The following is a 24,317-nucleotide window of genomic DNA, read 5'->3' as shown; positions in this document are numbered from 1 at the left end:
CAAATAGCTCTCCTCAGCCTGTGTGAAGCTCGGGGGGAGAGGGAAGGGCTTGGCCTTCCAGCTTGCCTCTTGGCAAGGCTTGCCTCTAGGCCAGGCTGTCTCCTTGTCCTGGACCTGAGACAGAGAAGCTCAGACAGCAGAACCACTCACTGGAACCAGTGTCTTGGGCTAACCCGAGTTCATGGGTGCAGTTGTGGGCTCTTCTCGGGGTGCTTCTCCCTCACGCTTGGACTGACTGACCTTAAAGGTCTTTTCCAGCCCAATCTACTATGTGATTATTTCCCCTTCTCAACGTTCAGGAGGAGGCTTTATGGCTTCTTTTTCTTCCTAGCCAGGAGCTCTCACAGGCTCACAGAATTAAGCAGGGTGGAAGAGACCTCCAGGGTCATGGAGCCCAACCTATGGCCTAACCCTTCTCAGGAACTGAATCCTGACTTGTAAAGGATCTTGGGATGGGTTCTGGAGCAAGTTCTCTTTGTGTCCTTAAATTAGGTCTGTTCCTTCATGCTTTCAAAGATACCTGACACATTGCCTCTGTCCTTAGGGTTTTCTCTCAGGCAACTCCAGTGTGGTTTTGTCCTCCTAGCTCTCGGCGTGTCAGCCGTGCAGGGATTCATTATCCAGCACCATGCCCCACCCAGTGCCAGGAGGCTGCCAGCTCTCTGCCATTCTTTAACCTGGCACCCTGGGTGTCAAGTGGGTTATGTCTCAGTTAACTGCCTCAGTGTTCCTTCCTTTCTGTCTGAGCTGCTGTCCCTTCTGGCTTTGTCCTTACCCTGAGGCATCTTTGCTCTGCAGTGCTGCTGGCAGAGACTGAAAGCTGAGCCTGGGCTCTGCTGCCAGCGTTTCCTGTCGGAGCTGCCTGTGTATCCAGTGTCTAAATATTTCTCTCTTCTGGAGTAGCAGTTTTCTTTCTGAAGGAGACCAAAGAGGTTCCATGCAGAAATAAAACAAACACTGGGGTGCTCAGCTCTTTGCTACAGAAGATGTTTACTTAAAGGTGCAGCTCTCCTGTTGGGCTTTTGGTGGTTTTGAGGGGCTCTTCCTTACTCTTGTGGTCTTGAGGGCTTTGGAGGCTCTTTGTGTGGAGCCTTCTGAGCTTTGGTTCTTGCCCTGAGATGCGAGAGTGTTCTGAGCCTCGAGAGGTCATTTCCCTGTCTGTGCTTCCTGTTCTGTGCTGGACTAAAGTCAGGGTGCATGCTTCTTGCTGAAGGACAGGCTCAAGCCACTGGCAGTTGCAGTGTGTCTGGAGTCCTTGAGTGGTTTGGGTTGGAAGGGATTTCCAAAGCTTGTCCAGTCCAACCCCCTGCACTCAGCAGGGACATCCTCCACTAGAGCAGGCTGCTCACAGTCTTGTCCAGCCTCACCTTGAATATTTCCAGGGATGGGGCCTCAACCACCTCCTGGGCAACCTGCTGCAGTGTTCCAGCAGCCTCCTGGTGCAGAAGTTGTTCCTCACATCCAATCTCCATCTGCTCTGCTCTCACTTCCAACCATTGCTCTCCTTCTGTCCCCACAGGCCTGCTTGTAACCACTCTCAGGTACTGAAAGGCTGCTCTAAGCTCTGCCTAGAGCCTTCACATCTCTCTCTAAATGCCCTTTGGAGGTCCTTTCCAACCCAAACCATTCCTTATGGCCTCCCTAGGCCAGAGTAGAGGGGAGGAGAACCTCCCTTGACCTGCTGGCCATGCTTGTTAATGCACCCCAGGAGCCCATTTGCCTTCTTGGCCACGGGGACAGGTTGCTGGCACAGATGCTGTGGTGGTTCTTGTACAGTTACTAGCAGGCCTGTGTGCAGTCAAAATGCTAATTCATGTGGTTAAAAGGGTGTTGGCTTTTAATTCATGTCCCTCTAATGACTGCTGCTGCTTTAGTGGGCACTGATGATTGGTGTCCAGCGCTCAGTATAGAATTTTCCCCTCTGACATCCCTGTTGGAGGCTTCTCCCTTTGGCTGGATGCAGCAGCTGTAAGCTAATAACCATTGGAGTGTTTCCTGTGCTGGGAGAGCCTGAAGGAATGCAGCAGTGATTTCCATTGGTAGGGCTCTGCACAAATGAGTACAATGACAAGAGGGTGGTTACCCTCATGGCTTGCAGATATGAATTGAGGGTGGTTATTTTAACATGGAAATTCAAATATATTTAGGTCCTAAATCATGCAGGCTCTGCCTTTAAATGCTGCTTGCAGGCATGAATTTCCTCCTGCTTTGGGCTTGGAAAGGGGAAAAAAAACATTGAAAGCTCTTGGAACAGGTAAGCTGCAGCATGCAGGAGGGAGGTAACAGACGTCACAGCCCCACAGCCTGGTAGGGATGGAAAGGACCTCTGCAGAGCAGCCAGTCCCAACCCCCTGCCAAGGCAGGGCACCCCCAGCAGCTTGCCCAGCAGCACAGTGCCCAGCTGGGGCTGGAAGCTCTCCACACAAGGCAACTGCACAACCTCTCTGGGCAGCCTGCTCCAGGCCTCCAGCACCCTCACAACAAACAACTTTCTCCTCTTGTTCACATGGAACCTCCTGGGTTGTGCCTGCTGTGTCTGGGCAGCACCGAGCAGAGCCTGGGCCCAGCCTTTTGCCCCCCACAGCTCCTTTGTCTCTTGCTGAGCATTGCTCAGCTGCCCTCTGGGGCTGCTCTTCTGTAGGCTCTCAACCTTTGATCTTCACAGAGCTGCTCCAGGCCCCTCAGCAGCTTCATAGCCTCCTCTGGGCTCCCTCCAGCAGTTCCCTATCTCTCTTGCACTGTGGAGCCCAAAAGTGGCCCCAGTCCTCCAGCTGTGGCTGTAACTGAGCACTGAGAAGATGCCCACAGCAGCAGACCCCTCTGATCTATTTTGTCATGTAATTAGCTGAGCATTTGAGCCCTGCCTGCTGGATTTGCTGTGCCATAGTGGTAAGGTCCTTGGTCTTGCAGGACAAATGTCTTTCCCACTCATGCTTATGTTGTCCTCACTTCTGGCATGGCAGAACTGTTGACACCATCTGAGTTGCCTTCAGTCCTCTTCTTGCATTGATCCAGCTGTGCACAGCCCAGGCTTGCTCTTTGGCTGCCTGGAGTGGGTTGCAGCAGGGCAGCAGCTCCAGCCTGCAGTGCAAACCCTGCTTGAAAGGTGCCTGTGCTGCCAGCAGAGTGTGTTCACTGCAATTTGAATCACAGAATCAGGCAGGGTTGGAAGGGACCACAAGGATCAGCCAGTTCCAACCCCCCTACCATAGGCAGGGACACCTCACACTAGAGCAGGCAGCCCACAGCCTCATCCAGCCTGGCCTTAAACGTCTCCAGGGATGAGGCTTCCACCACCTCTCTTGGCAACCCCTTCCAAACTCTTACCACCTTCATGCTGAAGAACTTCTGCCTAACATCCAATCTGAATCTCCCCATTTCTAGCTTGGTTCTATTCCCCCCAGTCCTATCACTCCCTCACCTCCTAAAAAGTCCCTCCCCAGCTTTCTTCTCCTCACAAAGACATCCTCTCAGCAGGATCAGGTGCTGCTTTTTCTTCCCCTTCTCCTTCTACCTGGCAATGCAGGAATGATTAATAATCAACACATTTCTGGAGCAGCTTTTGTTCTATATTCTTTGAACCTCTTAGGCTGTCATCTCTTCATTTTCCACCTCAGAAGGAACAAGAGTAGAAATAGAAGATGTAGTAATCTGAGGGCTTCTGAGGAGGTGAAACTTAAATGTGATTGAATCTGTGCACTTGGAGCTATTTTCTGTGCCTCCTGCCTCAAAAATATTTCCCTTTGCACACAAAAGAGCTCTTCATTCTGCCTCCAAATAAATCATCTCTCCATCCTATGTGGTGGTGTTATCCCTGAGTGTACTGCAGCTCCACAACCATCATAAATATGAAGTTGAGGGTTTCCATCCTTCCCAGCTCTGCTGCTGCTTCATCTTTGCTGCTTTTTCTTTCAGCTAGCAAACAAAAATAAAGGCAATCCTTGTATTTATTCTGTGCTGAGAGCAGGCTTTGGCCATGGGGAAATCATCAGGTGCCTAAGTATAGCAAAGGCTGAAGAGGAACTGCTCCAATTCAGCAGGGAATTGCTAATTTTCTTTTAATTTTAGGATTGCTGCACAAAAATGAGTTAGGTTTGGTTGTTTTTTTTTAAGCAGGAAAGAAGCAGCTGTGTTGGTGTTAAATATTCAGTGAGTTTTGTAAGGAACTTGCTTAAATATCTTCATCTTTGTAGGTTTTCCCTCATCTGAAAGTATCTGAAGTAGGATTTTGGAGAGAGGGAATTTCTCTGGGCTCTCACCTTTCTCCAGTTGGCATTTTGAGAAGCTGGGGTCTAGAGTTTCACTGAATCCCAGAGTGGTAGGGGTTGGAAAGGACCTCTGGAGCTCAGTCAGTCCAACCTCATGCTAAATCAGGGCACCCCCAGCAGCCTGCCCAGCAGCACAGTGCCCAGCTGGCCTTGGCAGCTCTCCACACCAGGACACTCCACAGCCTCTCTGGGCAGCCTGCTCCAGGCCTCCAGCACCCTCACAACAAACAACTTTCTCCTCCTCTTCAGATGGAACCTCCTGGGCTCCAGTCTGTGCCCAGTGCCCCTTTTGCTGTGCCTGGGCAGCACTGAGCAGAGCCTGGCCCCAGCCTCTTGCCCCCCACAGCTCCTTTCCCTCTTGCTGAGCATTGCTCAGCTGCCCTCTGGGGCTGCTCTTGTGCAGGCTCTCAGCCCCAGGGCTCTCAGCCTGTGCTGCTCCCAGAGCTGCTCCAGGCCCCTCAGCAGCTCTGCAGCCTGCCCAGGGCTCTCTACAGTCTCTCCAAAGAGTTTTTTCTCAGTGAGGTTTAAATGCTGAAATCTCAGCAGGCCTTCCTGTTGCCAACCATACGTTGGCTGCCTGCGTTCTCCAGCAGCAGAGAAGATGGTGAAGACTTTCTACTAACTGCTGAAAATAGCTGGGGGAGATATGGAAAATGTGATGAGTGGTGCATTACACAACCAGTGTGGCTGAGGGAAAAGTTCCTCCACATCAGTTAGAACTGGGATTGCTGGAGAGAGGGGACCTGTGTGCTGCAACTCGGCACTCAGCAGAGCTCATCTCTGAGAGGGGCAAAGGTGGAGAGTTCTAAGAGTGGCTCCTTTCCAGCTGCCACCAGGTGGAGAGAACCACAGAATCAGCCAGGCTGGCAGAGAGCTCCAGGCTCACCCAGCCCAACCTAGCACCCAGCCCTGCCCAACCAACCAGACCATGGCACTCAGTGCCCCAGCCAGGCTTGGCTGCAACACCTCCAGCCACAGCCACTCCACCACCTCCCTGGGCAGCCCATTCCAATGCCAATCACTCTCTCTGACAACAACTTCCTAACAACATCCAGCCTCATCCTGCCCTGGCACAACTTGAAGCTGTGTCCCCTTGTTCTGCTGCTGCTTACCTGGCAGCAGAGCCCAACCCCACCTGGCTACAGCCTCCCTGCAGGCAGCTGCAGGCAGCAATGAGCTCTGCCCTGAGCCTCCTCTGCTGCAGGCTGCACCCCCCCAGCTCCCTCAGCCTCTCCTCACAGGGCTGTGCTCCAGGCCCCTCCCCAGCCTTGCTGCCCTTCTCCAAACACCTTCCAGCACCTCAGCAGCTCTCTGGAATTGAGGAGCCCAGAGCTTTGGATGCTGGCAGTGGCAGGAACTTGCTCAACTTTCCATCTACCCCCAGTGGCATTGGCCCCACAGTACCACCCAGTGCCCAGAGTGGTGAGGAGACCCTCAGGAGGACAGACTGGGCTGGTACAGATATTTGAGAACAGGTTGCCCAGGTGAGCCTGCCTTGGCAGGGGGGTTGGGCTTGGTCTCTAGAGGCCCCCTCCAGCCCCTAGCATTTTGTGGCTCTGTGGTGGCTTGATGGGCTCTCATCATTCCAGCTGCACTTACCCAGTGCAGTATGTTTAGCCTTGCTCTCTGTGCAGCTCTGCCATTTTTCACTGCATAGCATGAAGATCTGGAATGAAAATTCATTCCTTCATGGTTAATATTCAACAAAGGATGCATAATGAGCTGTAATTACTTTACAGTAATAGCTTAATAGCTTTTTTTATCACCTCTTGAGCTAAACCAACTTGAATGCAGCAGCAGAGCAGAAAGCTGCTTGGTTTAGCTGCCTTGGCTGTGGTCTGGGGCTGTTAGAGGCAGAAGCTTCCAGGAGCAGAGTGTCTGACAAGTAGCTGGTTTATCTTACACAGGCAGCACTGTGGGTTGCAGGTTGCTGACCCTGATGCTGCTCAGCTCCCACTTCCTCGTGTGGTCACTTCTGTAAACACATAACCCCCTGGAATCTGGAGGTCCTCAGACCATGAAGCTCATGGTGCTTGGCCATAGTGAAACAGAGTCATTAAATAGAGTCAGCCAAGTTGGAAGAGACCTCCAAGCTCATCCAGTCCAACCTGTCAAGTCACCCAGACCATGGCACTGCCATGGATGGGGACACCTGCTAGTAAGCCAGATCATCTAACCTGACTTTCAATATCTTCAGGCTTGGAGCCTCCACACCTTCTCTGGGCAGCCTGTTCCAGTGCCTAACCCCTCCCATGGGGAGGAATTGCTTCCCAGTGTCTCTGCTTCTTCCAGCCTGGAGTCATTCCCCCTCATGCCTTTGTGCAAACTACCTGTGATGCTCTCTGTGATGCTCACGTTAAGGTGAATTAGACCAAGATTAACTTCTCCACCACTTCAGACATAGATTTCTTAGAACAAACACTCCAAAAACCAATGCTGGGTGCTTTTCATGGCTTGTTTTAGGTCTTCAGCTTTGTAACTAGAATGAAAGCCTAAAAACCCCACATTCTGGTTTCCCTTTCTGGGTTGGACCAGACCAGACTCTTGTAGACCTCTTCCCTGGGGTTGAGAGAGGGGGCTGCTTGCAGCTAACAGTTGAGAAGTTAAGCCCAACTTGACAACTTCCTTGATGGCAAAACCACACTTTGGCTGTGACTAAATGTAGCATACAATTAATTCTTCTTTGCAGCTCTGTGTGTTAATTGCTGTCATTGTGTGAGCTGATGGCTTCAGCAAAAATAGAAGGTTTTGTAACTGCTGTCTTGCTTACAATGCAGAGTCTTAGCTTCCAGTGCAAGCCTGCAGTGGCTTTTTGAATCTCTTCTGTGCTGTCAATCTGTGAATCATCTCTGTGTAAATGAGAGGGATGAGGAGAGCAAGGCTGGGAAGTGTGGTTTGCACTTGGTTTGCACTTCTCTTGCTTGCTTAGAAGTTGAGACCTGGCAGTGTCAGAGCTGGGGTGAGGCTCTGAGTAGGTGCAACTGAATCTCCTTCCACACACATAGACCTCTGGAGCTCAGCCAGCCCAAAGCAGGGCACCCCCAGCAGCTTGCCCAGCAGCACAGTGCCCAGCTGGCCTTGGCAGCTCTCCACACCAGGACACTCCACAGCCTCTCTGGGCAGCCTGCTCCAGGCCTCCAGCACCCTCACAACAAACAACTTTCTCCTGCTGCTCACATGGCACCTCCTGGGCTCCAGCCTGTGCCCAGTGCCCCTTGTGCTGTGCCTGGGCAGCACTGAGCAGAGTCCCACAGGTCTGTTCCTCAAGAAAGGCAGGGGAAGGGGGAAGGTGTCCATCTCAAATGGCATCCTGAGGTAGAATTGCTAGGGTCTGTCTGTGCAGGATCAGCTCCTTCAGGAGCTTTAAGCTCTGGCAGAGCTGAGATGACTTCTCCAGCATGGGGTTATCCCTGCTTGGCTGAGGTGCCTCCATGTGTCTGTTGGCAAGGCAGCACACAGGCAGCAGTGAAGATAACCCCCTCCAGGTAGGTGTCTCCTCAGCTTGCTGCTTCCAGAGTTGTGGTGCTCACCTGCAAGAACATGCCAGGGGCCTTGGGAAACACCACCTGAGGTAGAACCTGGAGGCTTCCATCCATGCCATTCCTCAAGGGCCCTGGGAAGAGCCTTCTGGCTTTTTGGCACTTTGTTTGAACTTTTGAGCTGCTTCTTCAGGCACTGTCTTGGAATAGCTTGATTTATTTTTTTGTGTGTTCAGTCACTTAGCAACAGAGGAGGGGGAAAAAAGGAGTAAATGCAGCTAATTCCGTGCTGTTCCTGGTAGGTTTGTGTCTCTCTGATAGAAAAATGTGCTTTTAACAAGACTAATGAGCTGCAATTGCTGGCCTTCACTGGGCAGAAGGTTAAACAAGCTGGTGATGGACTGGGCGAAGGACCCGATGTGCCAGGGGGGTTTATGCTTTCCTCAGGCCGTGCTCGTGGCTGCTGTTTGCTGGGGTTTGTGGTGCTGCTCCTTGGGGAAGTGAGTTTCTCCAGTTCTGCTGTGCCTCTCTTGCCATGGCACTAGGGGGGATTTGATGGGAAGAGCAATAAAAAATGAACCCTCACCTCCCAGCAAAGCAAGAGGGCAAAGCAGCCTACCTGCTGGGGGCAGAGCAGGAGCAGCTCTGTGTGTGCCATGGGGCTGCTGGCCTGGGAAAGCACTGAGCTGTTGCCATTTTAGTGTGGTAGTGTTTTTGGCCTGGGACAAGTTATAAATCTTCTGGTCTTGCATCAGCTGCATCTTGGCAGCAAGAGTTAGTTTTTATCATGCATGGGGCAACATTCCTGTTGCTGAAAAAAGCATTTGTCTGATCAAGAGCCCTTTGGAATTTGTTTATAAACCTTTCCCCGCTGCTGGAATATTTGGCTGGTGCTAGCAGCAGAACCCCAGATAATTGCAAGGGTTGAAGCAATCTTTTTCTGTTTATTTCATCTTTTTATAGATTGCCTCTTCAAACTGTGTCCCATGAACCGGTACTCTGCTCAGAAGCAGTTCTGGAAGGCAGCAAAGCCAGGAGCTAACAGCACGACAGATGCTGTGCTGCTCAACAAGCTGCACGTAAGTACTGCTGGGGAGCTTCCTTCTGAGCAGCAGCAGCAGCCTCGTCCTTCCTGCTTGCAGGGAGCATTCCCAGCTGGCATCACAGAATCACAGGTGGCATTGGGTTGGAAGGGACCCTCCAAGAGCATCTTGTCCAAGCCTCCTGCAGTCAGCAGGGACACAGGCTCACAGGATGTCAGGGGTTGGAAGGGACTCAAAGAGCTCATCCAGTCCAACCCCCCCTGCCGGAGCAGGACCAGACAGTCTAGCTCAGGGCACACAGGAACACATCCAGACAGGTCTTGAAAAGCTCCAGAGAAGGAGACTGCACAGCCTCTCTGGGCAGCCTGTGCCAGGGCTCTGGGACCCTTCCAGGCAAGAAGTTCCCCTTGTGCTGAGCTGAACCTCCTGTGCTGCAGCTTCCATCCATTGCTGCTTGTGCTGTGCCAGGGAGCAGTGAGCAGAGCCTGTCCCCTCCTGACCCCCAGCCCTCAGGTATTTATTAGATCCCTTCTCAGTCTTCTCTTCTTCAGACTAAGCAGCTCCAGGTCCCTCCAACTGGAGCAGGTTGCTCAGGGCACCATCAGGTTTAACCTTGAAAGTCTGCAGGGATGAGGCCTCCACCTGGGCAGCCTGCTCCACTCTCACAGTGCAAAACATCCACCTGATGTACAATTTGAATCTCCCCTGCCCCAGCTTCAAACCACTGCCCCTCATCCTGTCACCCTAGACAGTCTCTCCCCAGCCTTTCTGTACCTCCCTTTCAGATAATGAAATACTGCTCAGGGAAAATGCTTCAACTTGAATACATAAGGTGAACAAAACAGGACAAAAATGGAGTGAGAGATGAACCATCCAGTGCTGAGGCAGCTCTGACATGAGTTTCCAGCACCTCAACATCTCTCTTGAATTGAGGAGCCCAGAACTGGACACAGCACTCCAGGTGTGGCCTGAGCAGTGCTGAGCACAGGGGCACAAGAACCTCCCTTGTCCTGCTGCCCACACTGCTCCTGAGCCAGCCCAGGATGCCATTGGCTCTGCTGCCCACCTGGGCACTGCTGCCTCCTCTGCAGCTCCTCTCTGCCAGCACCCCCAGCTCCCTCTCTGCCTGGCTGCTCTCAGCCACTCTGTCCCCAGCCTGTAGTGCTGCTTGGGGTTGTTGTGGCCAAAGTGCAGAACCCTGCACTTGGCCTTGTTCAGTCTCATCCCCTTGGCCTCTGCCCACCCATGCAGCCTGGCCAGGTCCCTCTGCAGGGCTCTCCTACCCTCCAACAGCTCCACAGATGCTCCTAGCTTGGTGTCACCTGCAAACTCACTGTTACTGGGCTCAACCTCCTTGCTAAGAGCAAGTTTTATTTCAACAGAAGGCTTGTTCCACTTTGAGGCCAGCATGAGGTTTCTCTCTGGAGCCTCCTTCTCTCCAGGCTGAACATCTCCAACTCTTTCAACCTGGACCCTCAACCAGCTCCACAGAAGAGAGGGTTCTCAGATGCAGCATCTCAGCATGGGAAGCCTCAGATGTTAGCTGTGCTGGTCGATGCCATCTGAGCTGCAGGTCTCACAAATCTCTTGGGGTTCCTCAAGCAGCCAGAGCTGCTGTTGATCCATGTGGAGGTTGCTGGGTAATTAGGAGTAATTACAAGGCCAGGCAGCCTCTTCTTCCTTATTAGCTTGCAGTATTGAATACTTTGAGGGTAAAATGTTGACATTCAGCAGCTGAATACCCAGCGAGGCACTTGATTGCTGTTTTTGGAGCTCCTGTATGAAAAAAAGAGGAGAGCCAGCTCAACTTAAATACCATCTGTTGACTTTAGAGTTAAATAAACTCCATGCTTATGTTAAAATTACACAGCTATGAGTACTTGATGTCAAAATTACAATCCTAAATATTTTTAGCTGCTTTAAGCCTATATTAAGCTCATTGTAGCCCTGCGATACGGAGCAGCCCTGGAGGAGAGTTGTCATTTGCTGATTGCCATATGGCTGCCTCGCTCCTGCCTTTCACAAAGCCTGCCTGTTTGACTCCTTTCTGGCTTCAGAAACTGGAGATTTTGTAACCTGGGAGCATTAATTTGGCAAGAAAGAGCTATTTTGGTGCTGGCTGGAGCACAAAGGGCCCTCATTCGTGCTGTGTTTCTCCTGCCCCATACGTGAGGAGAGGCAGACCTGTGATCAGAATCATGGGACAGCACTATGGAAGGGATCATCTGTTCCAGCCTTTCTTGGGAGAGGCACAGAATGGCTCAGGTTGGAAGGCACCTCAGAGCTCTCCTATTCCAACCCTCTTGCTCTGGGCAGGGACACCTCTCAACTAGACTCAGTTGCTCAAGGCCTCATCCAACCTGGCCTTGAACATCTCCAGGGAGGAGGCAGCCACAACTTCCTTGGGCAACCTGTGCCAGTGTCTCACCACCCTCACTAGCAAGAACTTCTTGCCAGCATCCAGCTTCAATCTCCCCTCTGCCACTTCAAACCCATTCCTCCTCATCCTGTCATTACAAGACCTTGTCAGTAGTCCCTCCCCAGCCTCCCTCTAGGCCCCCTTCAGATACCACCCTCACTGCCAAGAATTCCTCCCTAATATCCAGCCTCAATCTCCTCTCTTCCTGCTTCAGTAATCCATGTGTAGATTCACAGACTGGTTTGGGTTGGAAGGGACCTTAAGGATCATGCAGGTCCAATCCCCTTGCTGTGACAGGGACACTTTCCACTAGCCCCTCTTCCTTGCCATCCTGTCAGCCCAAGCCCTTATCAGAGGTCTCACCTTCTCCATTTGCAGGCAGGTGGAGTGCACTGAAATCCTGTGTGCTTCATGATGTGACCCAGGGAGGAGGCCATGCCCTGAAACATGCACCCAGCTGTTAACCCTCGATGAAACTGCTTTAGCAGTGCTTGCCATTTGTAACCCAATGTGTGGTGCAAGAAATGGCCATCACCAGTTGCCTTTTTTGGCTTCTGTTTGCCTGCTGGTGGAATTTATTGTCTGCTGGGGAGGGCTTGAATGCTGAGGTCAGGTTATTTTAAGTTAATGCCATTTAAGGGATTTAAGAAATCTGGGACACTTGTCTGTCTTTGGTGCCGAGAGGCAGCGCTGGGGGTTGAGAAGCTGACATCTAGTGGCTGAAGAAAACGATTCCTTCTCCTGCAGCGAGGAGCACTTCTGGGTTGAGCTTCTGAAGTCCATCCCGAGTTGTGTTGTCACAGGAGGTTCCCTTTTCTTTCTTTATCATAAAGCATCAATGCAGTGCAGGCAGAGGAGTCCCAGCTTGTGACTGCCGTGGGAAGTTGAGGTGACCCTGAGTGTCCTCCTGAGTGCTTTTGTTTTGACAGAGTCAAGCAAACAGAAAGTTGTATTTCAGTAATAGAGGGATGCTGTGCTTAGATTTCTGGACATACTCCTAGAGGGAGGGAATGGTGTGGGTTGGAAGGGACCTTAAAGGTGGCTTAGTACAACCTTCTGCAGCCAGCAAGGACATTCTCCACTAGATCAGGCTGTTCAGAGCCCTGTGTAGGTGTGGTGGTGTCTTCTCCTGGCTTGTCTTCTCTCTTGTTTGAGCTTGTTCTCTCATTAGAATCACAGAGTCAGCCAGGTTGGAAGAGAGCTCCAAGCTCAGCCAGCCCAACCTAGCACCCAGCCCAACCTAGCACCCAGCCCTGCCCAACCAACCAGACCATGGCACTAAGTGCCCCAGCCAGGCTTGGCTTCAACACCTCCAGGTTTGGCAGCTCCACCACCTCCCTGGGCAGCCCATTCCAATGCCAATCACTCTCTCTGACAACAACTTCCTAACAACATCCAGCCTAGACCTCCCCTGGCACAACTTGAGGCTGTGTCCCCTTGTTCTGTGGCTGCTTGCCTGGCAGCAGAGCCCAGCCTGACAAATGTAAGCCAAACCATGGGCTGTTGAAGCAGCCTGTGTCTGTCTTCCCACTTGCCTCCTGCAGTTGTTTAGGAATGATGCTGTTGGTAGCTGGAGTGAGGAAATGAGGCAGTTTCAGAGGCTCACTGTTTTTCCAGCTTTCTAAAATACTCTAAAGAGCCTCAGGTTTTTATCCTCTCTCTTTCTAAAGCAGTCATCAATTGAGTTGTTCTCCTTTCATTTCAGCACGCAGCAGATTTGGAGAAGAAACAAAATGAAACTGAAAACAGAAAGCTGCTGGGAACAGTCATCCAGTATGGCAACGTCATCCAGGTAGGCTCTGAGGGTCTCCACAGGCTGAGCAGGGTTTTGCCCACACTCCCCTGCTGCTCAGTGTGACTTGGAACTGGTGCAACTCCTGGATAAGTGTCTGCAGCTTTGCAGGGGGTGACAGTGTCCTGAAGTGGAACCCTCATAGAATGGGTTGGGTTGGAAGGGACCTGAAAGCTTATCCATTTCCAGCCCTCTGCCATGGGCAGGGACACCTCCCACCAGCCCAGCTTGCTCAAGGCCTCATCCAGCCTGGCCTTGAAGACCTCCAGGGAGGGAGCAGCCACAGTCTCCCTGGGCAGCCTATTTCTTCTTTCAGACTCCTTGGAGCTCTCTACCACTTAAATGTAGCAGTGAGCTCCTGTGAAGCAAGAGCTGTGATGGAGTCACTCTTGCTGTTATGGGTTAATTGTGCTGAGTGGTGTTCTGAGGTCACCTTGTGACTGCTTCAGAAATCCTTCTCAGAGCCTTCACTGGAGTTGGCCCTTGGGAAGGTGGCACAGGCACTGTGCAGTGCCAGGGGTGGCCCTTGGGCCAGTGCACAGGCACTGCACAGTGCCAGCTGTGGTCTCTCACAGTTGTGCTCGTACATCAAGCGGCACTGACACAGAAGGGCAATGGAGGCTTCTGAATCACTGAGTCCACTGGGGCCAAGGATCTGCTGGGTCCTAGGGAATGAAAAGAACATAATTACAGAGTCCTATTGGTTGGAAGACCCTTTAAGATAACTCCAGCCATTTTCTAACTCTGTCAAGGCTGGTGCTAAACCATGTCCCTCAGCACCGCATCTCTGCATCCTTGCCACAATTCGAGGGATGGAGTTGCCACCATCTCCCTAGGGATGCATCAAACCCAGGAAAAATGGAATGTACAATAACTGGATGAGCAGGGAAGTCCCTGCCTTGCTTGAATCAAAGCATTGAATCAGGCATTGGAACAGGCTGCCCAGGGAGGTGGTGGAGTCGTCGCTGTCCCTGAAGGTGTTCCAGAAAGGTGTGGCCATGGCACCTGGGAACATGGTTTAATAGCCAAGGTGGGGTTGGGTTGAAGGATGGACTTGATCTTAAAGCTCTCTTCCATCCCAAGTGGTTGTGTGACTCTGAGTGTGCTGTTGGCCTGGGTGTCGGGGGTAAAAAGTCTGCTTTTAGTGAAGAAAGAGGAATAATCCTTATTTTGGGTTGGAGTAGCAACATCAGCGCTCCTGAGAGCAGTCATCAGGTTTTGCCCATGCTTTCCCATCCCTCCCATATGGTCTGTGAGTATTTCTGGTAGTCCAAAGGCATCAAAAAGCAGCTTCCTGCACAAAAGCAGTCTGCTGAATTTGCTGGGAGCTCAGCAGCAGTTGGTGGGAGCTGGGCAGGCTGGGAGCTGGGCTGTGACATGCTGTGTGCCGTGCAGAGGCTTGGGGAATGGGCCTCTGGGAGGAGAACCTTCAAAGAAGCAATCATGCTTCTGTGAAATGACAGAGCCAAGCTAGAGAAGAGCAGCTTTGCTTCTCACCACCCCCTTGCTGCCAAGGAAGGGCCACTTAGACTTGAGCATTTTACAGCTTCTCCTGCTGGGTTTTTGAAGGGGGCTGCTGTAAAGCGATGAGAGCAGCTCCGAGTTTGTGGTTTGCTGGAGAAGGGGCAGCTGGATTAGCTGAGGGTGCTTTGTGCTCGAGGGCTGTGCAGAGACTGAAAGAGTTGTCAGCCAAGCTGTGCCTGGATCGATCAGTTCTGACCCAGCCCAGGTGTGATTTCAGTTCCCTCATGCTGCTGTGGTTGTCTGCTGCACGCTGGCTGTGTTGATGGAGGGGAGGAAGAAGGAGCATTCTTAGAACTGAACTCTGGTTCTTATTCTAGCTGCTTCACTTAAAAAGTAACAAATACTTAACAGTAAATAAGAGGCTTCCAGCTCTGCTAGAGAAGAATGCTATGAGGGTGACCTTGGATGAAGCTGGAAATGAAGGCTCCTGGTTCTACATCCAGCCCTTCTACAAGCTGCGTTCCATCGGAGACAGTGTAAGTGCTCAGAGGGAGATCTTCCTGTGCTGCTCTGTGCACAGCTTGGCAAAGCTCATTTCAGGAGGCCTGGCTTGCAATTAATGAAATGCACAGATCTCCTCCTGCCTGATGCTGCAGGAACAACCTTTCTTTCCTGTGCTCTCATGAGGGGGAGGAACATCACTATGGTAACCTGTATTTTGGAGTGATTTAACATTGGGGGGAATAAGGGGCCAAATTTCAGCTGGCCCTTCACAATTCCCAACCACTTCAGAATGGTATTAAGTGCTGAGCTCCTTCCACAATAACCAACTGGGATCTTGGCTTGTCAGTTTGGAATCAAAACTCATCGTTGTGGTGTAGCTGAGGGATGAGGTAATAATGAGGTTAAAGAGTCCTGCTCATGGGCAGCCTGGGAAATAATTGGTTCTGAATTAAATGCTTGACCATTTGAGTCTCTTAATCCTTTTGTTTTTACCAAATCTGGGTCACCTGGGTCTGCTGCCTGCCTAAAACCAGGAGGTGCTAAGCTTCAGCATGCTCTCTGGGGCAGTCCATGCGTGTACTTGGCACCTAAACGCAGCAAACTTCATCAAGTAGGATCCCTTTCTCCTGTAGGTTTTGATGTGGCTGCTCCTCCTCCCCAGGCAGCCACGAGGTAAAGCCTAAGCACAGTCTCAGTGGCTGTTAAGTGCTTTTAAATCACACCACTTCTCAATCCATTTGCAGCTATTTCCACTACACAGAAGTCTTCTTGGCTTTTACTTTCGACTTTCTGCTCTAGAAGAAAGGAAGAACAGGACCTGCCCTGTCCTTAAGAAATTGCATAACAGGACCTGCCCTGTCCTTAAGAAACTGCATTTGTCTTGCCAGCCTGGAATCTGATTTTACAGATGGAAGTGCAGCTTGGAGGAGGGGGAAGAGGATGTTTGGCTGACCTTTGCTTGTTTGCTGAGTGTTAACCCATAAAGCAGCTTCCCGGGTAGCAGCAGATAGGTTAGTTCATAGGTTCGTGGGTTGGAAGGGACCTTAAAGGTGATCTAGTTCCAATCCTCCTGCCATGGGCAGGAGCACCTCCCACTAGGGCAGGTTGCTCAGAGCTTCATTCAGCCTGGCCTTGGACACCTTCAGGGAGGGGGCTTCCAGGGGTTGCCAGTGTTGCCTCTGAGCCCAGTGATTCTTTTCCTCCTGAATGAGTGAGGGAGCTAAACTCTGAAGCAAACAGAATCTTGGTTTTCATAGTCAGGCTGGCATCTCTCCAAACTACAGGAAGGTGATGTCCTCCCTCCCGTGAGAAAAGGGAAAATGAAACGGGTGCAGACCTGTCTGATGCTTCCTTTCTCTTCTCTACAGGTTGTCATTGGAGACAAAGTGGTCCTGAACCCTGTCAATGCTGGGCAGCCTCTCCATGCCAGCAGTCACCAGCTGGTTGATAATCCAGGGTGCAATGAGGTAGGGGCAGAGGGAAGAAGCAATTCCATGACTCAGCTCTGGCATCACTTGGAGAAGACCTTTTAACATCATCGAGGCCAACTGTCAGCCTAAGCCCACCAGAGCTCCATTTCAGCTAAGCTGCTTGGGCTTGCTCTATCAAGAGCAATGGAGCTGGTGTAGAATCGTTTAGATTGGAGAAGACCTTCAAGGTCATCAAGTCCAACCATTAACCCTGCTCTGCCAAGCCCACCAGTCAACCCTTTCTCCAAGCAGCACATCTGACAGAGCTTTTAAACACCTGCAGGGACTCCCCCACCTCCCTGGGCAGCCTGTTCCAGTGCTTGACAGCCTTTCCAGTGACCAGGTGGTTTTGGCACTGTCTGTGATGTGGTTTGGGAACGGTTGTCTTGTTAATCAGCAGCTTAACAGAGGTAGCAGACTTGGGTCTTCTGGGTGCAGAGCAGAGGTCTGAGTTTGACTGGATAAAATTCAGGTTTTTGCTTCAGAATCAGAAGTCAGAGATTGCATCTTGGCCAACTGCCCTGCAGGCAGCAGGGACACCTCCTGAGCAGGCTGCCCAGGGCCACATCCAGTCTGACCTGGAATGTCAATCATGTTCCTGGGTCAACCTGTTCCTGTGTCTCACCACCCTCACTCTGCAGAACTTGCTCCTAATGTCCAGCCTAACTCTGCCCTGCTCCTGTTTCAAATCATTGCTTCTCACCCTGTCACCACAGTCCCTCCCCAGCCTTCCTGTAGGTCCCCTGCTGAAATGTAGCTCTGAGGTCTCCCTGAATCCTTCTCCTCTCCAGGCTGAGCAGCCCCAGCTCTGTCTGTCTGCTCCAGCTCTCATCATCTTTGTGGCCCTCTTCTGGATCTGCTCCAGCAGGTCCATGACTCCTGTATTGGGGGTCCCAGAGAGGGACACAGTACTCCAGGCGAGGTCTCACCAGAGCAAAAGTCCTGGCACAGTGATGTGTAGGAGGTGAGCCCTGAGCTTGTTCTGGAGTAAATGCAGGTAGGGCTGTCCCTCTCTGGGGTCACAGAGCCTGCAGTGCTCTGTTGGAAGCAGCCTACCAAGTTTGGCAGCAGTTGCTGGCAGTGGGACTAATGGTCTGGGTTCTCCTTGTAGGTGAACTCTGTGAATTGCAACACAAGCTGGAAAATAGTCCTCTTCATGAAATGGAGTGACAACAAAGATGATATTCTCAAAGGGGTAAGGCTCAAAGCTCAACTTGCTCAAACTTGTTCCCTACTGGCTCTTGGTGATAGAGTTATAGAAGCCTTTTGCTTGGGAAGGACCTTTAAGATCAATGAGTCCAACCATTAACCCTGCAGTGCCAGAGCACCACTGAGCCATGGCCCTCAGCACCACATCTCCATGGCTTTGAAACCCTTCCAGGGATGGGGGCTCCACCACTGCCCTGAGCAGCCTGGGCCAGGCCTTGACAATCCTTTGGAGGAATAAGTTCTTTCTGATGTCCAACCTAAACCTCCCCTGGGGCACCTTGAGGTCACTTCCTCTTGTCCCATCACAGAATCAGTCAGGGTTGGAAGGGACCACAAGGATCATGCAGCTCCAGCCCCCCTGCCATGGCCAGGGACACCTCACACTAGAGCAGGCTGCCCACAGCCTCAGCCAGCCTGGCCTTAAACACCTCCAGGGAGGAGGCTTCCACCACCTCCCTGGGCAGCCCCTTCCAGGCTCTCCCCACCCTCAAGCTGAACAACTTCTTCCTAACCTCTTGTCTGACTCTCCCCATTTCTAGCTTGGTTCCATTCCCCCCAGACCTATCACTCCCTGAGAGCCTAAAAAGTCCCACCCCAGCTTTCTTGTAGCCCCCTTGAGATACTGCAGGGTGAGAATAAGGTCAGCTGGGAGCCCTCACTCTGTCAGTGGAAGAGAGCAGTCCAGTCTCTGCTGATGTGAGTGCCTGGGCTTTGCAGGGGGACGTGGTGAGGCTGTTCCATGCAGAGCAGGAGAAGTTCCTGACGTGTGATGAGCACAGGAAGAAGCAGCATGTCTTCCTCAGGACCACGGGCAGGCAGTCAGCCACCTCTGCAACCAGCTCCAAGGCCCTGTGGGAAGTGGAGGTAAGAAGTGGCACCCAGGCTGGGGCTGGCTTTTAGCAGCCATCGAAATCAGTGTGCCTGCATCTCTCTTTAACTGCCTTTTAGGTAGAAGTTCTCCTGGTGTTAGATCTGAAAAACCCTTTGCTTTGCTCTGCTTTCTGATCTGCAGCAGATGCCTCTCAGATTCCAGCTTCTGATGATTCAGAGCAAAGGGACAGAGGAGCATCCGTGGAGTCATTTTCCTTCAGCAGTCACTAGAGTGCTAACAGCAGCTAACCATTCCAGCTGTCCTGCTGAGTGTACCAAAGGCTCTATTTTTGGGCTGGAATAATGTGATTATGACTATCCTCATCCAACAGGAGGCTGCAACCTTTTGCTGGTCTCTGTCTTGCTTGTCTGGCCTTTTCTTCTTTGGCTTTTCAAGCAAGAGTGACTAACACCTTGGCCATCACTGGCTGCCCAAAATATCCCCAGGCTCTTGGGATTATTAGGCTTGGGTTAGCATTTGAAATGTTTGCCCTCTGAGCTGCACATTGGACTCAGAGAAGCCTTTTGGCTGGCAGAGGGGCTTCAGATCAGCAAGTCCAGTCATTAACTCAGTGCTGCTAGGTAACCACTGACCCATGGCCCTCAGTTACACATCTCCAGAGCTTTGAAACCCTTCCAAGGCATGGGGACTCCACCACTGCCCTGGGCAGCCTGGGCCAGGCCTTAACAAAGCTGTTGGGGAAGGAACTGTGCCCTGTGTCCAACCTAAACCTCCCCTGGAGCAATTCGAGGTCCTTTCCTTTTCCCTTGTTTCTCTGGAGAAGAGTCCAACCTCCTTTCAGGGAGCTGCAGAGAGCTGGAAGGTCTCCCCTCAGCCTCCTTTTCTGCAGCCCCAGGTCCTTCAGCTGTTCCTCACCAGATCCAAGAGTCTCCAGGTTCCCTCCAGCTCAGAAGGTCAGGAATGAGTGATACCACAGAAGTGAAGACCCTGTTGCATGTTTTCAGGCAGTTTGTTGCAAGACTTAGCACCACAAGCACATGTGGAGCATCTCCTTCAGTTTCTTCTCGACCAGCTTGCCCTGCCATCACTCAGCAGCCTCCAGTGGGGCACCAGCCATGCTCAGTGGCTTTACAAACAGCTGTTGTCCCTTGACAAAGAGCAGAGGAACCAATGCTTGGAAGTGGTTGGGGTGAACTGATTGTAGCCAGCTCCAAGTGTTTACTCTTCTGTGTGTGGTTGCTTCCTCTTTCCTGGAGCTGCTTGTGATGCTCCCAGCAACCTGTAGAAGGAGAGCAGTGACTGCTGTGTGGGGCTGGGAGGTGTAACTGTGGTTTCTTTTCCTGTAGGTGGTGCAGCATGATCCTTGTCGTGGTGGTGCTGGGTACTGGAATAGCCTTTTCAGGTTCAAACACCTTGCCACTGGACACTACCTAGCAGCAGAGGTAGGCACTGAGGTTTGTTTGGGAGCTCAGCTTTAACTTCCACAGCATTTCCTTCCTTTTTGTACCTTCTGAAAAGCTCTCATTTCCTGCCCTAAAAGTAGAGATGAGGAAGGAGAGGAGGAAAGGGGTGAGGAGAGAGGTGTTTGGCTCCTTAGTACAAAAGTAGCTGGGGAAACAGAGCAAGGTGGATAAGACTTGAGAGACTATCCCAGTACAGAGCTAATCTTGGGCTCCTTTCTCTTCTTGTATGGTCTAGAGCTGGTAACTCTTCTTCTGCAAAGAACAGGCACTAAATAGCATCCTGCCACATGGCCAGGAGAATCAAGATGAATTTATTGACCAGTTGTGAAAGGCTGGGAGCCTTTGAGGGGGAAATGAATTCAGCTGCTCTTAGTTGTCCTCGAATCCCTGATTTCTGAGCTGAAATGAAGATGCAGCTAAATTTCAGACCAGGCTTTGTAAGAATTGCAGGTAACACTCAGCTGCCCAAGCACAAAATGAGCATTTCTGTCTCCACACTGAACACCTTTCCCCTGTTGGAATGAGATTGCAGGACAAGATGTTTTGTCAAGTGAAAAATTAAAGTCTAAGGGTTCTAATTTTGTGAGTTACAGAATCAGAGAATGCTTTAGGTTGGAAGGGACCTCAAGGATCATTCAGTCCCAACCCCCTGCCATAGGCAGGGACACCTCCCACTAGCACAGGTCACTCAAGGCCTCATCCAGCCTGGCCTTGAACACCTCCCTGGACAACCTGTGACAGTGTCTCACCACCCTCACTGGCAAGAACTTCTTCCTAGCATCCAGTTTGAATCTCCCCTCTACCAGTTCAAACCCATTCCTCCTCGGCCTTGCATTACAAGGCCTTGTCAGTAGCCCCTCCCCAGCCCTCCTGTAGCCCCCTTCATAGAATCAGTCAGGGTTGAGAGGCACCACAAGGAGCAGCTAGTTCCAACCCCCTGCCATGCCCAGGGACACCCTACCCTAGAGCAGGCTGCACACAGCCTCAGCCAACCTGGCCTCAAACACCTCCAGCCATGGGGCCTCAACCACCTCCCTGGGCAACCCCTGCCAGCCTCTCATCACTCTCCTGCTCAACAACTTCCTCCTCACCTCCAGCCTGACTCTCCCCACCTCCAGCTTTGCTCCATCCCCCCAGTCCTGGCACTCCCTGACAGCCTCAAAAGTCCCTCCCCAGCTTTTTTGTGGGCCCCCTTCAGACACTGCAAGGCCACAAGAAGGTCCCCTGGGAGCCTCCTGTTCTCCTGTCTGCACATCCCCAACTCTTTCAGTCTGACCTCATGGGAGAGCTGCTGCAGTCCTCTGATACTGAACACCTTCAAATGTTAATTACAACGATTTCTACTTGCTTTAAATCGTGTCTGGCTCATGCCAACAGAGAAAGCTCAGTGAGTAAAAGCTGTGCTGGGTGTAAGAGTCCAGAGCAGGGTGGAAGGGATGGCTCAGCCCACACTGCTGACCTGAGAGGGGGAGGGAAAAGTCCAGTTGAAATGTCCCACTTGGTGTTTCTCTAAGCAGATTGAGAGAGCAGCAGCATTTTGTCACATGCACACTTGCAAATCCTTTTCAGTGGTGATCCAGCAGAGAGCTTTTCCAGTAAATCTTGGGTCTGCTAATCAGCCCAAGCCACACTGAGGTCTTGGCATAGTGGAGCAGAGGAGGCTGCTCACCTGATCCATGTTTGCTCTGAAAGACTCCTGCCAGGGCAGTCAGTTCTAGTTGGAAACTCCACTTGGGAGATGTGAAAAAACACCCTGCAACTTGGTCACTCTCTACTCCTGCTGCTTCTTCAGTGATGAGCCTGAAGCAGGACATCTGCCAAGATGCAGAGGGGGAGAAGTGGACGAAGAGATGCCCAGTTAGAAAGCAGTCACAGTGTCGCTGTGGTTGGGGATCAGTTGCACCCTGTTTGCCCTGCATGCCTGCTGCTGCTCTAGTAGTAAATGGACAAGTTTAGCCCCTGCTGAGGTGTTTCCCACTTCCAGCTCTGTTAGACTTTTGACTTGCCTGTGGTTCTGTTTCATCAGGTAAACCCTGACTATGAGGAAGATGAGCTGGAGTGTCAATCCTCAGTAAGTATAGGCAAGAGTATGGTCTTGCCCTCCCCTGAGTCAGGAGGGCTTGTCACAGGCCCAGGATTTACCTGGCCAGAGTGTAGATGGTGCAGGCTTTGTTGCTAGTGGAGACACTGAGCACTGAGAATGCTCTGAAGGCTTTTAAGGCCTGTCCAGAGGAGTGGGTACCAAAACCTGGGTTAGGCTGTAGAGAACAGCAGCGCACTCAGAAGCAAACCTCTATGTTCCCCAGCCCCCCTCACCTCTCCCCTTTGTAGCATCTCTTGTTCTGTCTTCCTTTAAACCTTTGCTTCCTTGAAGCACTCTCCTGAGTAGCTCTGAAGAGCAGGTTGCTGGAGGTGACACCAAGTGACAAGTGTCCCTTGTTGGGATGTTCTTGTAGTGCTGTGCCAGTCCCTTGTCTGACCTCCTTGTGTAAGAAATGAACTCCTTCTCCTTGAGCTTGTCACAGGAAAGCCAGGATCAAGGGTCTAGAGAGCAAGAATGATGCCAGTGCCATTCTTCTGGCTTTCCTGGGAAGCAGTTCTGTGCTGTTGTCGTTTGATGTTGTTGTGTCCAAGATTCAGTGTGGCGATGCTTGGTGTTAACAGAAACATCTCTGGTGTCAAAGGGAAGCAGCACAGGAGCTGAAAGAAGATAAAAGTGGAACAGCACATTCCAGGGGGGATTATTTTTCTTCTTCTTAATTGGATTTGATTGCAGGCTTATTACAGGGTTTCTTTTTGGTCATTTATCCTGTATTAAGGAAGATTTGCTCCATTTAGCTATGTGAAAAAGAACTACTCCTCTGCTTGTTCAAAGATGAGTGCCCTGTGATGCTTGGGAATCCTGCAGGGGGGGATTTTTCCTCCTAAGAGGCTTTGTCAGTATAGCCTGGCTGTTAAAATGCTTGCCCCCAGACAGAGAGCTGCTGTCCTGATTTGTTCTTGGTGGCCTTTGGCAGCAAGCACTGATCTGACAGCTTGATTTCAGGAAACAGACTGAGAGGAATGAACAAAACTCCTTCACAAAACCTGTGTTTGAGAGGATTGGGCATGTCATAGATTGATAAAATGGGTTAGGTTGGAAGGGACCTCAAGGATCAGCCAGTTCCAACCCCCTGCCAAGGGCAGGGACACTTCCTCTAGAACAAGTCACTCAAGGCCTCATCCAGCCTGGCCTTGAACATCTCCAGGGAGGTTGTGGAGCACAGAAGCATCCAATGTGATCAAAGATCACATTGGGTGCTTCTGTGCTCCACAACCTCCCTGGACAACCTGTGCCAGGGTCTCACCACCCTCACTGTCAAGAACTTCTTCCTCGTTTCCAGTCTAACCATCCAACATCCAGCTGTTTTCTCAGCTTGACCTCTTTGGAAGCTCTTCAGAGTTGAGGTGATGTATGTAGACATCCATGCTGCTGGTGATAGGCTGGTAGCTCCTGGGAAGGGCAGAGGTAAGGAGAAGGGACTGGCTTCAGAGCTGTGCTCGTTTTCCTCTGCTCTCTTTACCACTAGGTGGCAAAATCAGACCGTAAAGCAGTGGGCTCAGAGGCACCTAAGTGATGTCTGACAGCATCACTGCATCCTAGCACTAGTGCCTTAGATGATGCAGTAGGCTGCTTTATCCAAGATGATCTTGGCCAAGGTGACCTTTGGGGCTCCCTTCTAAGCCAACGTGGCTCTTTTCCAAGTCCTGTCTGATCCAAACAGGAGCTGTCTGCAGGTTCCTCTGTGCAGCTCTGTGTTTTGTGGTATTCTTTTATCTCAGCTCTACAGGAATGGGGTTTAAACAGGCACAGGTGAGATGCCAGCAAGGACCCTTTGACACAACATCCCTGGGGTGGAAGTTTCATTTCTCCCCAGGTTGCCCCATTTCCTCCTTTCTGGTTGGTTCCTCAGTCCCAGCTTTGCCACACTCCCAGTAGCTGCCCAGTTGCCTCCTGAGGCACAAACAGTGACTGGAGAGCAGCTGCTTTGCTGTGGGGCCAAGGGAGACAGCTGAAATGCAGAGAACTGATTCCAAGTGAGCACATTCCTCCCAGTGCAGAGTCTCCAGATGGGCTGTGTAGAGCTGCTTCTCCTCTTGAAGGCAGGCTCCCAATGTGTATTTCTGCTCCACACAGCTGACTGTCTGCTCCCATGTGCAAAACCAGACTTGAGGTGTCACTGCCTTGCAGCCAAGTTCATTGACTACAAACGTGCTAAGGACAGACTCTGCTGAGGCAGGAGCACCTGTAGATACCTTTCCAAGCCACCTTCAAGCACTCAGGAAAGGCAGGCACTGGAGTGCTGACTGCTTTGGGTGCCCCCTTCTGCTGGTG

General features: G+C 51.5%; 1 protein-coding gene across 13 annotated transcripts in view; it reads left to right on the top strand.

Annotated features, from left to right (window-relative positions):
• The window catches only part of ITPR1 (inositol 1,4,5-trisphosphate receptor type 1), a 227,895-nt gene that overhangs the window by 58,050 nt on the left and 145,528 nt on the right, over positions 1-24,317 (top strand). For all 13 annotated transcript variants that reach the window (XM_064156160.1, XM_064156162.1, XM_064156157.1 and 10 more), the window contains exons 4-11: positions 8,711-8,826; positions 12,915-13,001; positions 14,843-15,001; positions 16,337-16,435; positions 17,550-17,633; positions 18,365-18,511; positions 19,826-19,921; positions 21,969-22,013. In XM_064156160.1, the coding sequence (XP_064012230.1) occupies positions 8,711-8,826; positions 12,915-13,001; positions 14,843-15,001; positions 16,337-16,435; positions 17,550-17,633; positions 18,365-18,511; positions 19,826-19,921; positions 21,969-22,013 (833 nt within the window). The remainder of the gene's footprint in view (positions 1-8,710; positions 8,827-12,914; positions 13,002-14,842; positions 15,002-16,336; positions 16,436-17,549; positions 17,634-18,364; positions 18,512-19,825; positions 19,922-21,968; positions 22,014-24,317) is intronic.

Source organism: Pogoniulus pusillus, chromosome 16, assembly GCF_015220805.1.
Source record: "Pogoniulus pusillus isolate bPogPus1 chromosome 16, bPogPus1.pri, whole genome shotgun sequence".
Lineage (NCBI taxonomy): Eukaryota > Metazoa > Chordata > Aves > Piciformes > Lybiidae > Pogoniulus > Pogoniulus pusillus.
This window is presented reverse-complemented; position numbering and strand designations above follow the sequence as displayed.